This window comes from Heptranchias perlo, chromosome 29, assembly GCF_035084215.1.
Source record: "Heptranchias perlo isolate sHepPer1 chromosome 29, sHepPer1.hap1, whole genome shotgun sequence".
Taxonomy (NCBI): domain Eukaryota; kingdom Metazoa; phylum Chordata; class Chondrichthyes; order Hexanchiformes; family Hexanchidae; genus Heptranchias; species Heptranchias perlo.
Genome location: NC_090353.1, coordinates 26,218,130 through 26,234,152, shown reverse-complemented (window position 1 = coordinate 26,234,152; position 16,023 = coordinate 26,218,130). Strand labels below are relative to the sequence as shown.

The 16,023-nt window shown below is 43.3% G+C and overlaps 1 protein-coding gene across 1 annotated transcript in view; it reads left to right on the top strand.

The window, feature by feature from the left end:
• The window catches only part of cbarpb (CACN subunit beta associated regulatory protein b), a 142,105-nt gene that overhangs the window by 88,232 nt on the left and 37,850 nt on the right, over positions 1 to 16,023 (top strand). The window contains exon 6 of the mRNA XM_067968717.1: positions 15,179 to 15,359. Within this exon, the coding sequence (XP_067824818.1) occupies positions 15,179 to 15,359 (181 nt within the window). The remainder of the gene's footprint in view (positions 1 to 15,178; positions 15,360 to 16,023) is intronic.

Below are 16,023 nucleotides of genomic sequence, written 5' to 3'. Positions count from 1 at the left end.
TTCCGGAGTGGGAAGGAATCCCGGCTCCAACCCGCCGAAAAACGCGCACGACCCAGACCCTTCTAGGTGGCGCGCGGTTCGGGAACCCAGAAGTCATGTGGACACTCAGAATTGTTCTGTTTACACATATTTACCTACTTTTTGGACCCCCTCTAACTGGCAATATCAGGATGGGGGGGCGCAATGGCAGTATTCACCGGTACATCCGAGGAAGAGGACCATTACCATCCGCGCGCGGCAGGCACGGAGTGCAGTTACATAGAAGCATAGAAAATAGGAGCAGGGGAAGGCCATTCGGCCCTTCTAGCCTGCTCCGCCATTCATTATGATCATGGCTGATCCTCTATCTCAATACCATATTCCCTCTCTCTCCCCATACCCCTTGATGCCTTTTGTGTCTAGAAATCTATCTAGCTCCTTCTTAAATATATTCAGTGACTTGGCCTCCACAGCCTTCTGTGGTAGAGAATTCCACAGGTTCACCACCATCTGAGTGAAGAAATTTCTCCTCATCTCAGTCCTAAATGTCCTACCCTGTATCCTGAGACTGTGACCCCTCATTCTGGACCCCCCAGCCAGGGGAAACATCTTCCCTGCATCCAGTCTGTCTAACCCTGTAGAATTTTATATGTTTCAATGAGATCCCCTCTCATTCTTCTAAGCTCGAGTTTCACCACAACACAGAGGTGCGCCACAAGGACCTGCACAAGAGCAGAGAGGGGCACAACGGAGAGACTGACGTCGCAGGAGGCACTACTGTTGTCAGAGTGTCTACAGACCGAGATTGAGCTTCCTGGATCTCTCTGAGGAGCAGTGCTTATGAAGGCTGAGAGTGAGTTGCCTAGTGGTCGCAGACATCTGCACACTGCTTCATGCAGAGTTGCTTCCGGCTGGTCCTGGTGGCCATTGCCCTCAACTTCTTTGCCTCCGGATCATTCCAGGACGCCACAGGTGACATCACCAGGGTCTCTCTGTCATCTGCCCACAAACGCATAAGACAGGTCACCGATGGTTTGTTTCGCAGGACGTCCCACTACGTCAACTTCCCCATGGACGACCTCAGCCAGATGGAGAGGGCAGTGGGATTCCACTCTGTGGCTGGCTTTCCACGGGTACAGGGTGCAATTGATTGCACACATGTAGCAATCTGAGCACCTCCACATGAGCCAGGACTGTTCATCAACAGGAAGGGGTATCGCTCCATCAACGCTCAGCTCGTTTGCGACCACCGGAAAAGATTTCTTCACGTGTGTACCAGATTCCCTGGCAGCTGCCATGATTCATTCATTCTGCGGGAATCCAGCATCCCAGCTCTCTTCCAAGCACCAAACAGCCTTAAGGGCTGGCTTCTCAGAGACAAGGAATACCCCCTGCACACGTGGCTCATGACACCTGTGAGAAACCCCATCAGCGAGGCACAGCATCGATACAACAACAGTTACATCACCACCAGGTCAGTCATTGAGCATACTATAGGACTGCTGAAGATGCAATTTCAGTGCCTGGATCGGTCTGGGGGAGCGCTTCAATACGCACCAGCGAGGGTAGGTAGAATTATAGTCATCTGTTGTGTCCTGAAGAACATGGTGCAACAGAGAGGGTTACCAGTTGATGAGGCCCCATTCCCTCATCCAGCATCCACGTCTACCATCAACATTAAGGAGGAGATGGGGAGGAGGACAGGGAGGAACCCATCGGCAGAGCAGCGACTCACCTGGCTGCTCGTGAGGCCAGGGAGTCATTAATATTTGAACAATTCTCATAAGGACATCTGCAAAGTAAGGATGGTCCAGTCCTCAGACCACCTGGAAAGAGCAGCGCCAACACCAGATCCCCCCCACCCCACTGCACAAAACAGTCCTACAACTACACATACACCCAGTGTAAACCACCCACTGGGTGGCATCGAGTCTCACTGTTCATGATGAAACACATGAAAGGGCGCTATCACAAAAGGCAGTCAAGAATGGGCAAGACGTGACAGTAGTGGTGAGAATACTAACATTTAATGTGAATGTAACAAAAACCAAATATAAATGAAAAACATGACAGTCTGACAGACACCCTTGTGCATACCCTTCGTGATCACCAAACCTTGGCCTTAAACTTCCTATTACTTCTACGTGCTGCATCCCCTGTGGCGGTAGCAGAAGTAGCGGCAGGTTGCTGATGTTCATGCCCTGACGGTCGAGATGCTTTTGGCCTACACCCTCTGGGTTTTGGAGCCCATGAGGGCCCCGGCAAAAACTGCTCTACTTGTGCAGGGGCAGACTCGACCATCGGGAGAGGAGGCAGTATTGTGAGTACTGGTTGAGGGGGGGGGCAATGGGTGAGATGTGGGAGCGCTTTGAGTGGCATCCCCACTTCCATGTCCCCTTTCGCCATCATCCCTCTCCTGGGCCAGGCCCACATCACTCTTACCACCCTGCTGGACAACAGTTTGTAGGACATGTGTGATGCCTTGGAAGCCCACTTGTAAAGTTTCTGTCTGCCTGGTTAAGGCGGCAGAATGTTATTCACCCTGAGTCAAAACGGTCGTTGTCACGGCCTGAATGGACTCATTTGTGAGCCGTGCTTGAAGCTCATTGGAGGCTAGCCTTCTCTCCGTCGCAGACACTCCCGCACTTACCTGCACCACTATCTCAGACATTCCCACACGTACCTGTTCCACGAGTCCACTAATGCAGGAGGTGGACTCCTCCATCCTCGCCGCTATTGTGAAGAGCGTGTGTGGCACCTGTTCCAGTACCTCGCAAATGTGCTGCTGTTTCTCGATCATTCTCCTTTTAAAAGTTGGCCCCCAGGGTTCAGCATCTGTGTCCAGCTGAGCAGAGCTTGGAGAGGAATCCACCCACCGACGCGGACTCTCCACAGCTGCCCCTGCCACCAGTGTCGGCACGTGCTCACTTGTGTGTGGGTGACTCACCAGATGCCAATCCAACTAATTGACTACTCGGACCCACCGAGGTGTGAGTATCTGCGCTGGTGGATGGCTCACTAAGATGTGATGGTGCGCCCTTAGAGGCCAGGAGCTCCTCTGAGGAATCGCCCTCTCCCGTCACTTCAGTCGCTGAAGGGCCTGGAAGAGAACAGAAGGCAATATTAAGCATCATCACAGATGTGTAATGTTGCGATGAGCATACTGAGGTGTTCAACATGCCAATCATTATTAACATCAAGTCATGTTATGTGTGATGAATGTTAAAGTTGTGTCAACAGACGTTTGCGGGGTGCCAATCTCGGCATCCCCGATGGACAGGCACTCGGCGGTGCGGCTGATCTGCAGGGCCTCCTCCTCCACCTCTGTGAGGACCACTATTTGTTGTGGCCCCCCCTCCCTCCTCGCCCTATCCTGTGCATTTTGCGCTCTCTTCTCCTCCAACGGGAGAAAGTACAGGCATGTGAGTGAGTGAGGGTGAAGTGGTCAGCTGATGAACGCATTGCTTTGGGTGAGGCTGACCATGAAAGAGATGTATCAGAGGGTGAGTATCAGACAGAGACATCACATTTGATCAGGATTGGGGTGAGTGGTAGTGGTGGGTTCACAAATGGGGAGGTGAGGAAATGCTCAGGAAGTGAAAGTAAGTTGAAGATGAGCCTTAAGTGGGTGTGAGGAGTGATGTGATGGAGTAATGTTGGCAGTACAGAATGTTGGGGGTGAGGGGGGACGCGGTTGATCTGCACCACGGAATGCAGGAGAATCAATAAGTGTACTCACTTTTGCTGACCTGGTTAGGTCATTGAAGCGCTTCCTGCACTGCACCCTCGTGTGGGAGATGTTGCTCCTGCTGGTCACCTCCTCAGCCACCTCGAGCCAGGCCTTCTTGGTGGCAGAGGCAGAGCGCTTCCTCCTGCCCTCCGGATAAAATACTTCCCTTCTCCTCCTCACCCCGGCCAGCAGCACCTCAAGTGAGGCGCCACTGAATCTTGGAGCTGGCTTGCCCCTCTGCTGCTCCATTATGCCTGGTTCCTCCTTTGTCCAGCAAAAGCCAATGATGCAATGGCCTTTTAAATACAGACATCCAGCTGACAGCAGATCATGCGGATGCGCAGTCTGCCCACTGCACAGCTTTCGGACGCCAAACCTGGAAGCCACATTAAGGGCCATTAATTAAGTTGCGATCGCGTGGGGAACGGTAAGATTTTATTTTGAGTTACCCGCACGCCTATTGCCCTCCTCCCCCACTACCCCCCGCTGCCATCCGGCTGGCATATTAAAATCGTGCCCCATGTTTTTAAAAGTTAAATTTCAGTGCCATAGAGGTTGTTTGGCAGTCATTAAGACTTACCATGCTGTTAAAAGTTGGCTTAGATCTAAAAAATTGAGCATACCTTTGTGTGGATCACTTTGTTTTTTTAGCTGGGCAGCGCAGCAACTTCACGCAGGTCCATTCATTCCAATGGGGATTCAGCCGGCGATCTGTCCTTCCTGCGCAGTTTTCAGAGGGGCAGGACGTCTGGTAGAACAACTTCTGGATTTCCGCATTTAACTGCACATCTGCGCTCGACGGAAGTTGCTCTTCCATTTGCCCCGAAATAACGATGAGCCCTGTTAGGCTCACCATTATTTTAAGAGCAAATTCCGGGCCATTATGTTCCAGTCAATAGTGCAGGTGAAAATTTGACTCAAGTTTTCTTATCTTTAATTGAGAAACCTAGGTAAAAGATCAAGCATGGCCTTAAGCACCCCAGGCAGTCGCCTCAGTGACTTTTATCCTGTAAGAACAACTAAGGAGCTTAAAGGAAGATTGAAGGCTAGTATGTACTCCAAAGGAAGGGTGAACACAAAACCTTATTACATGTATACAGTAAAGACAAGAATTATAAAAGCAACTTGCTAACATATATGTATGAAATAATATATGTATAATATAAGTACATGAGGGAGAAAGGAATAGAAAGATATGCTGATAGGGTTAAATGAAGAGGGGTGGAGGGAGGCTCCTGTGGAGCATAAATGCTGGAATAAACCAGTTGTGCTGAATGGCCTGTTTCTGTGCTGTAAATTCTAAGTAATAATGTAATAGTAAAATATCAGAAACTGTGGCTACTCACGCTTGTTGGACAGGGCGGCTGTGTCTGACCCTGGCTACAGCCTTTGGGCCAAGATATATAGTGCAGAACATTACCCAGATGAAAGAGTAGGAGAGAAGACTAGATGAATCATGCAGTAGTGCTTAGGTAATGCCAGTGTTTGTTTTTGAAAGTTGGTAGATTGTAGGAGAAATGGAAGACTGAGGAAGGTAAGGAGTTCCACGGTTTTGAGATGTGGGGAAATAATGAATTAGAATAGGAAATTGTGCAATGAGTCTTGTGGAAATGCAAGAGGAAGGAAGAGCATATTGCAGCTCACTTTTACGTCTGGTACCACACTCTCCTGTCACTGCATTGCTCATTTTATTTTGTTACTTTTTTCCTGTTTGAATTTGTTTTGCTATCATTATCATGATCAAATGAACCATTTATAACAACTCTATTTAGATTTGACCCCATTTCTGCATGGAGATAAATTAAAGAAGTGGGAAAGATAGTGTGGAAGAAATGTTGTGAAACAAGTGTGAAGGGATTATTAAATCAATTACCTAAGGCCAGGACAATTCACGGGTGCAGGCATGCTTGCTTATTAAATGCAGCTTGTTTGTGGCAGGCTGAAATTGGCTCTTATGCAATGCAATGGGATAGATTATAGAACGAGATGGGGAATGGCTTGGTGATTTAAAATTGTTGGATAACAGGTAGATAAACATTTGCTTGGTACAGTCATTTTTGGGTTGCTTTCTACTTTCAGCAAATTGGTTTTATAGGACACGTCAGTGGGGAAAAGCGTTTATATAATGATCCAGTGGGTGGCTGACCCAGATAACTCATAAATGCGTGGTTTCCATGACTGAGCACTTTAACAAAATATGAAACTACGCTGCAAGAATTTGCCAAATCAGTGATTGATCATCTATACCAGCACTTCTACTTATAGAACAATTCATATTTTGAAATGAATACAGAATAGCAATTTTACTGAAGCACTGAGATGCCATCATGAACCATGAGAAGAAGGCTAGAGCAGGCTAAAGTCAACCCGAAAATGAGATCCCTGTAATTACTCCCATGTATCCCTCTAATCCATTTTTTTTGTGTGGTGAAATGTGTTGTAAAGTTTGGCAGTTTAATTTCATTATTTTACATGTGCCAGAAGGAGACACTGAGAGTCACTTTGTGATGGTGTTCGCACTGATCAATTGCCAATTGTTACGGAATCAATCCAAGTTCATCAAATAATAATCAAGGAAATAATAGTCTGTATGCATTCCAAATTAATATTTTTCAATCATACTCCTGTTAAATACTTGTCAAACCTATTCAAGATACATTGGGGTAGAAATTGGTATACAGTGAACCCGCTTTTCAGGAGTAAAATGGATGCAGGTGTTGGTCCCACTGCTAAATTCGTGTGGACCTTTTTTTGGACTTCCCGGGCATTGGATCCCCATAATCTGTAAATTAGGGGCCTGAAGTCTGTTGAAGGACCCCTTGTTGAAATTAGCCACCAATGAGCAGGGCAGGCGATGGGCCTGCTCCCTGCCCAGGGCCACCAACGAAAGGTAAGTTTAATTTTTTTTTAAAAAAAACATTCATGTGGAGTCCGCTCCACCCCCCCTCCCAGGACTTATGTGAGGGCCGCTGCCAGTGAGGCAGGTGGCCTGAAATTGATCTCTTTGGTCGGGCAATCTGCCTATGGAGGCGCAAGCAGTGGCAGCAGCTCACGCAGAGACCAATTTCCATCGTTCTGCAGGCCTCTCGGTTCGGGGGCGTGCTTGTCTGGGTTGGAAAATAGGCCCGACCCAAAATCTACCCCATTATACTGCTCCAGTTCCCAACCTTTTAGAAGGACAATGGGGGAATATTTCCCCTGCTTACTATTTGTAGCAAAATCATAACCACACTCTTTTCCACAAATAGTGACCAGAGGAAATCTCCCCCTAGTATTGCTTCACTTATTGCTGTTGTAAGATTTTGATATTGGGTTTATGGAATTCAAATGCAGTTATTGACTAAGGGGCAGAACTCTACCCATGTAGCTGAGCTCTGAGACTGAGATTGTGTTACTGTTTTTAATTCTCTCCTTCTTGCCTACTACTGTACTTGGAATATATCGTGGGGAACAGCCTCTGAAGTTCTGTTTCATGTACAATTTAGACAGTCCACAGCCCCTTTATCCATTTCTGAACAGGAAAGTTAGATTACCATGTTAGGTGAGGTACTTCATCAGAACTCAAAGGCCTCCACCCGAATGACCTGTCAATTGCTCTGAGTGGCGAACCAACAGTGCTCACCGCTCATTAGATTTAAATTCACGTACTAAGTTACCGCGTTCTTTTTGGAGGCAACTTCCTTGAATTGCGACTTCAAGGAACAGTAGTGTTCTTTTCTGGGCTGTGTGAGCGGGGAAAGGATCTTTACGTCCCCTCAACCAATCAGGTTGAAGCAAGCCATGCTGTGAGAACCAGGAAGTGAAACTCATTGATAAACCGCGCAGACTAAAAACCAGGCAGTGCCCGTTAAGGTTAGTAAATATACTATAATATGAGTTAGAAAAAGTGAAATAAAGAGAGGGTAAGATTAAAAGACTGAGATAAAAGAGACAGAATGAAAAAGTAAAAACATTTTTTTAAATGTTTTAATTTTTAGGTTTTTTTTAACTGAGCAAAAACTATTAAAATCAGGAGTAATGAGACTGCACATTTTCACAAAGTTAATCTTCATTGCCAGACAGGTTGTATGGCAGTCATTGATACTTACCACGCCATTATAAGTTAGTTTAGACCTAAAAAACTCAGCGTTCCTTTTATGTGGCATGATTAGTTCGTTTCCAGCTGGGCAGGAGAACAAGTTGACAGTGGCCCATTCACTGCAGCCAGCGAGGTCCCTTTAATGCAAAGCTTTCAGATCACCGGTGAAATCAGGAAGAGCAAGTTCTGGATTTTCACGTTTAACTGCACATGTGCAATCACCGAAACTTGCTCTTCGATTTGTCTATTAATAAAAGTGTGCGCTGTTAGGCTCACCACTATTTTACGAACAATTTCTGGCCCAATTTCTTTCTCTTTCAGTTGCTAAATGGCCTCCATTTCCAATATTTTCTATTTATATTTCAGATTTCCAGCAATTGCAGTTTTTATTTTGTTCCTGTTTCTTTCCCTCCCTTCTAAGGCTCTCCCTCTTCACCCCCATGATAATTACAGTCTTCCAATAATATATGTCTGATGGATAGTGCAGGACAGTAGCTCAGGGGCAAACTCCCTCTGGTGCATTTCCTTCCTGTCATTTGGAATAATACCTTCCTCCCTCTTGATGGCCTGGCCAAGACTGGCAATTTGCACTGTTAATTCTATCTAAAATTTGGACTTCCTGAACTGATTTGGCTGTGTAAAGAGGGAGTTCAAATTATTAGGTTCTCAAGTGTTCAACTTCAACTATTGCAAATCACGAAAGCCCAATCTTACATATGTGCTCCTTTTAATTTTATTCATGGAAACTCTAAATTACCAATGATTTACCAGTACTTAGAACTGCTGCAAACCCTGTGAAGTGGTGTCACAATCACTGCGATATAACCAAAAGCATAATATAAATCAAATGCTAATTGGTAGAAGGGTGCTGCTCGGTTATTTTTCGCAGTGAGGTACCTGGCTGTCTACCACATAGTATAAATTATAATGCTGCTTCCCTTGTCCCGAGACTCAGGATCAAATCCAACGAGGCAGGTTTCCTCTATTAGGGATTTTAACCCTTTATAGGGAGTACTGGGGCTAACATTGCGTAGTAGTGAAGTGCTCTCACATTCACATTTCAGCTGTATACTCCAACAATTAGAGTAATTTGAAATTTCACAGAGATTCTCCTGAATTTCCACCATTAAGCAAAAGCCCCAGAGAAATGCCAACGACGGCTTTTGACGCCATTTTTCTGAAGGGCTCCTCTGGTCTCCTGCAGAGGTTATGGCAGGACTGGGAGAAGCCCTGCGGAATTTCCAGGTCTAAGTCTTAAGAAATAATTTGAATTAATAGCAATAGAACATATTTTACATGGCTTTCAATATTAATTTTCTTCAAAAATAAAAACAGAAAATCGGTCAGGGGGTCTGGCTTCTGATGACCATCTAGTGACCCCTGCTGAAAGTGTGCATGTATGAACATCAGGTGGGGACATAATTGAGCTCATCCGTATTGCACCACAAGCTTGCCTACATTCACTGTCAAGGCTCACGCATGAATAATGGCCACTGGGTTTGGTACCAGACGGTGCCTGAAACAGGAAGCCAGGAGAGAAGATGAGGGCAGAAAAGTGGTGGAAAAAAATTGGTGTAAAAAAAAATGTTAGTTTTAAAATGAAATTTGTTTTAGACTAACACAGGCGTAAATGCATGTCACTGAACTATTTCTTAATTTTCTTCTGGTCCTTGGCACTTTTTGTTGCTTACTTTTGATTTTTTTGCCTTTCACTTATTTTGCTTTATTTTAGTATTTTTCATCTCTTTTCTTCTGCTTCTCAGTTGCCTAGCAGCTTTCATTTTGTTCTTCTCCATTCGTTCTATCTTTTTATTTCTTTCTATCTGCTCATTTTTATTTGAATTTCTGTTAGTCTAATCTCATTTCATTCCTTCCATCCCCTGTAGTTTACCTTCTCTCTCGTCCCTGCAATGCCATCAGTACAGTACTGCTAGTACTCCAGGCACATGCTAAAGGAACAGAGAAAGAGAAAAGAACAATTTTCAGTAGCCAGCTGAGAGGAAGATGGGAGGTTATTGATCTCAAGAGGACTGAATTGATCAAAGTTGCTAACATACCTTACTCAAAAATTAAAATAAGCAAGCTTGGGTCAGCCAACGCACGGGCAGGTCCCAATGTGCCACTACCCCCTGAACTCCCACAGGGCCCATACGTACACTGCTCAAGCACCATGCCTAAGGTGCTCCCTGATCCCCTTTCCTGCTCAATCTAAGCTCCCAAAAAGGAGTAGTCTCTGCCCTGCCAATGACACCATCCAAATTTACTTAACTGCGTAAGGATTTTGCAATGTGTACCTACAAACATCTGTGTTGTTACCTGTACTTTGTATTGTACCAGAGAACTTTTGTAGAACTCAATAAAAAGGGGAACAAATTTGAATCCAAGCCAGTCACACATTAATGCCTGCAGAGGTATAAATAACTCCTGTCAGCAGAACAATGATATCAACCTACAGTTAGGTTTGAAGGGTGACTGTTTTGACAGCTAGTAATGACATGTCATAGGCATGGCCTTCTCTGCGACTGAGGATATGAATCAGATGCAGGTCGACAGTAACCTAAGCTAAAAATAATAAAAATTGTACTCATGCAGCCATGGCTTAGGCCAGCAATTAACAAACTGTAACCCACGTATCATCAAACCTAGTTTGTTAAACATACTTATGAGACAAAACTGCCTAAAGACTTTTAGTCGGCTTGTAATCAAATAAGAAAGCATAAAAAGAGAACTAAACTGAAAGAGAAATAAAAATGAACTGAGAATGTAAGCAGATAGGTGCGGTGAAAAATGAAGAAGCCTTGCATTTATGCAACACCTTATCGTGTCTCTAAGAAGCATCTCAAAGCACTTCACATATGAAATATTTTGAATTGGAGGGATTGTTGCTATGCAGGCAAATATGACAACTGTAATGTACACAAGATCCTACAAACAACAATGAGATTAATGACCAGCCAATTTTGGTGGTGTTGGTTAAGGAAGGACCTTTGCTGTTCTCACGAAAATCACCAGGGGATCTTTATCATTCACCCAAATAGGGAAATGGGACTTCAATTTATCATTTTATCTAAAAGGCAATAACTCCAGCAATTATTAAGTGCTAACAACAACAACTTGCATTTAAAAGCACCTTTAATGTGGTAAAATGTCCCAAAGCGCTTCACAGGAGCATTACCAAACATAATTTGACACCGAGCTACATAAAGAGATATTAGGACAGGTAACCAAAGCTTCGTCAAAGAGGTAGGTTTTAAGGAGCATCTTATGGAGGATAGAGAGGCGGAGAGGTTTAGGGAAGGAATTCTAGAACTCAGGGCTTAGGCAGCTGAAGGCACGCCCGCCAATAGTGGGGCAATGGAAATTGGAGATGCGCAAGAGGCCAGAATTGGAGGAGCGCTGAGATCTCGGAGGGTTGTAAGGCTGGAGGAGGTAGCAGAGATAGGGAAGGGCGAGGCCGTGGAGTGATTTCAACACAAGGATGAGAATTTTAAATTCGAGACATTGCTGGACCAGGAACCAATATAGGTCAGTGAGCACAGGGGTGATGGGTGAACGCGATTTGGTGAGAATTAGGATATGGGCAGCAGAGTTTCTGAATGAACTGAAGTTTATGGAGGGTGGAAGGTGGGAGACCAGCCAAGAGAGTATTTGAATAGTTCAAATGATGAACTCAAACTTTTGATTCTGCAACCTTCTGACCCACAAGCAAAGGTGCTACCAACTGAGCCAAGCTAACACACTTGAGAGAGAGCCACAAAAGTACAAAACAGTTGCGAATCAATTTAACCTGAACATCAGAGCTAGTTACAAATCTGTAAATCAAAGGTATCAGTTTTGGCAGGAATAATGGCTTTATTATAGGTACAGTTAACGAGAGGGCTAAAATGTTTTGTGTACTGTTGAGCTCAAGTTGGTCATTAATAATTAAAGGTACTTTAGAAAAAATGATATAAAATAGACAATTATAAAGAAATGTTTCTTTTTAACTTTGAGAATTAAATCGATTATTTTATAATGTGAAATATTAATTGATTTTGCTTCTATTTGAAGGGGGTCACAAGCCAAAAGTGACGATCTCATTCTCACTATTAACACTAATTCGACAATTATCCTGTGGGAGGCAGAAATGACACCAGAGGGGAAAAAATTCCTCTGTGTGCTGCAACAAAACTATTAAACCTAGTGTCAGCTGTGGCTCAATGATCACTTTCTTGCCTCTGAATCAGAAGATTGTGTGTTTAAGTTGGAGGTGCCACCTTTCAGATGCGACCTTAAACCTTGGTCTCGTCATTTATTTCAATGCTGTTTGTGGGAGCTTGCTGCGTGCAGATTGGCTGCCACGTTTCCTACATTACAACAGTGACTACACTTCAAAAGTACTTCAGTAGCCATAATGTGATTAGAGACGTCTGAGGTCATGAAGGGGGCTATATAAATGTAAGCCTTTTATTCATCTTAAACAGGATGGCAACTTTGTTAAAATGGTGAACAGAGAAATTTCACCCGAATGTGTTAACCGAATTGCTAAAAATACCACACAAAAGAATTTCTACTCTTTTCCCACCCCCCTCACCCCAACTCCCTCCCGGAGGGAGTCATCAGGCACACTGGAACAAAATAGCAGGTGAAATGTACCTTTGTTGCTTGTATGTTTAATGGAGAACAAAAACATCACATTTTTATAGAACTATGCATGCACTCAGGGTAAAAACACTATTAGAGTCCTTAAGTAAGTAAAGGGTGCTTGTTATCAAATATTTTTGCCTTGCAGGCTACAAATTCCTTATTACTTAGAGCAGATAGTTTGGTATACTGTCAAAGATAGCCGTGAGGTTGAGGGTCTGATGCAGTTTCTCTAACTATGTTTCTGTACTATTTTAAACCTGTATGATTAACAAAAGGTTTTATTCAAAGATCACAGTTTTGAAACTGTCCAAACATAATTTTATTCTAAAAATCACGATGAATTTCTCATACTCACTGTCAATTGATTTTATGCAGTCATTACAATTAACAATTTTGAGGTTTTATCAAAATTAAGCTGTATTCTCTCTGTGAAATAGTAAAGCACCTTTAAAGAAACACGTGGTATCATTCATGTGAAAGAGTGGGAAGGATCAACCATCTTTTATTGATCTTAAAAGAAAATGATGAATGTTAGCTGAAAAACTGCTTGCATTTCCACTAATAACAGTCTAAAAAGCCTGAATCCCATCACAGAGGAAATACCATCATAATTGATTCACTTAGACAATTAAAGGGTTATAGTAACAGATTTATAAGGGGTCATTCGGTATTGCAATTGGCAGATGTTTCTTCCAATTATATTGACATCTATGTAATATCTGGCAGCAGAATGCTTACACTGACACCCACTTGATCACATACAGTAATTTCTAGCACATTGCTAAATACATGACTGGGAACACTTAACGAAAGCTTTTGTATAAAGGGAAAAGGAAGTTTCTTAGGGGTAAAAGGAAGTTTCTCAGATTGGAAAGATGTGTTGAGGAATGTTCATGTTCTGATTGCTCTTATTTCCTATATACATCCGATGTTAGGAATTGAGGGAACAATATCAAAATTGCCGGTCACACTAAATTGTGGGATACGGCAAATTGTGACAAGGGCTGAGAAAGACTGAATTTGGACATAGATAGGATGGGCAAATAGGTAGCAGATGCTGTTCAATGTAGAAACATGTGACGGCAAACAGAATCCTTAGTTTTATATCAAATGGCATAGAATACAAAAACAAGGAAATAATATTAAACTAGTATGAAACTTTAATTGGGCTGCATTTGAAATATTGCGTATAGTTTCAGGCACCCCATTATAGGAAGGATATAAAACCACTGGCAAAGGTACAGTGTAGATTCATTAGGATGTTATTGGGTTTGAGGAGGTTATGGTTATGAAGAGAGACTTAAGAAGACAGGGATATTTTTCAGTAAAACTGAGAAGGTTGAGTAGAGGACCTCAAGCTTGTGAAGGGCAAAACTGTGGCAGATCGAGTTTAATGTGGGGAAGTGTGAGGTAATCCACTTTGGAACCAAGAAAGACAAATCGGAATATTTTCTAAATGGCAAGTGGCTTGAAACTGTGGAGGAGCAAAAGGATTTAGTTGTCCAGATACATACATCTCCAAAAGCTAGTGCACAGGTACAAAAAGTAATCAAAAAGGCTAAAAGAATGTTGGCCTTTATCTCTAGAGGGTTACACAGTGCCTTGATCAGACCCCATCTGGGAGTATTGTGTTCAGTTCTGAGCACTGCACTTCAGTGAGTATATATTGGCTTTAGAGGGGTACAACAACAACAACTTCCATTATCATAGCACCTTTAACATGGTAAAACGTCTCAAGGTGCTTCACTGGAGCGCAATCAGATGAAAATTGACACCGAGCCAAAGAAGAAGACATTAGGACAGGTGACCAAAAGCTTGGTCAAATAGTTAGATTTGAAGGAGGGAGTTGGAGGAACACAGAGATCTCGGGGCGGGGGGGGGGTTGTAGGACTGGAGGAGGTTACATAGATAGGGAGGGGTGAGGCCATGGAGGGATTTGAACACGAGGATGAGAATTTTAAAATGGAGGCGTTCAGGTAGATTTACCAAATGTTCAAAAGTGTGTATGTTAACTAAATACCCTCACCCCACTTTCTATCGATACAAAGACCAGTACATTGCTGCTAATGAATATCAAAATTGGACAATTTGGTGTTCTGAAAACGTGGCCACTACAACATTATCGTTTCACTTTTGACCCTTCACAACCAAAAGAGGTCCGACTTGCTTATCCCCCCTTTTGACTCTGATTTCAGCTTGGGTCCCAGAGCTTCAAGAACAGCAGCCTATAAATTACTGTTTCCTACACCAACAGACGGGTGCTTAACGCTTTCGTGTGACATTCCTCTATCCGCCATTTTAACAAAGCAGTAATTCATTTGAAATAAACGGATTAGCGCCACCATTAAAATGGCTGTCAGTGGAATGCTATATGGACACGTCAAGCATTTGTCTACTAATAACACCTACAGTTATTTCTAGGCACACTGCACAATTCTGTCTCAGGAGTATGGTGTTGTGTAATATCTAATTAAAGTAAAGTCTGCAATCCTGTGCTTTCAGCAGGGAAGCCTCGCAGGAATCCAGCATGGGTCAGAGATAGGACTACAACACTGTAGCTCAATTGTCCAACCCAAACTCCCTGTGATTTCCCTGCAGGGAGAACAGAAGTGTGGCATTTACCCTATTATCTTTCTCTGCTGATATAGCTTGAAGCAATGTGATAACCAGGCCTGTCAAAAAAAGAGATCACAAAAGCTGCATTGGAATCCATGACCTGGGACAAAACAGAATGAAAACTTCTTTTTATTTCTTTCTTCATTTAGGTATACACTGACTGAGGGGGATTTTCACCATTTAAAGAATGCTCGATTAACTCATTTGCACATCTCACCACCTTCACTGAAAATAGTAACAATTCATGAGTGTGAATCAAGTGAGAACAATAGCTTGGCAATGACTGTCCATGCTCCTTCGTCCTCCAAAACCAACCTTTCCATTTTTCAGGCAAGTACCAATTAATTGTCATCTTCAAAAACTGATACGTATATTGCTAAGTAGAAAAGGTTATGAATGGAAACTGCCTTTTAGGTTCCAAGTTACAGTTAGTATTTTTTTTAAATGCTGTAGTCATTGACTTTCTTTTAAATAATATATAAATAGTATTTGCTGACAACCCACTCGTAAGTTCAGTGGTTCAGTAGTGGTTGCAGCTGTATATTGGACTCCTCGCCATGATTCTCGCACATTTGAGTTGTAGCCTTAACTGCCTGTTTCAGAGGTGGGGGACAGGTTGGGTAGAGTAACTGTCAATAAGTTTCCCCCCAGTAGAATTTCACTCCTGTAATTATTAGAAAGGGCCATAAATTATTGCTGAGGGAAGGGGACAACAGTGATAACAGTAAATAAATAAAAACAGAAAATGCTGGAAATACTCAGCAAGTCAGGCAGCATCTGTGGAGAAAGAAACAGAGTTAATGTTTCAGGTCGAAGACCTTTGGTCAGAACTGGAAGAAGTTTAAGATTAAACAGTTTTTAAGCAAGTACAGAGCCAGGGAAAGGGTGGGGAGGAGGGAGAGGAAGAAAGAACAAAAGGGAAGGTCTCTGATAGGGTGGAGGGCAGGAGTGATTAAATGACAAAAGGTATTAATTATGGTGCAAGGCGAGGAGG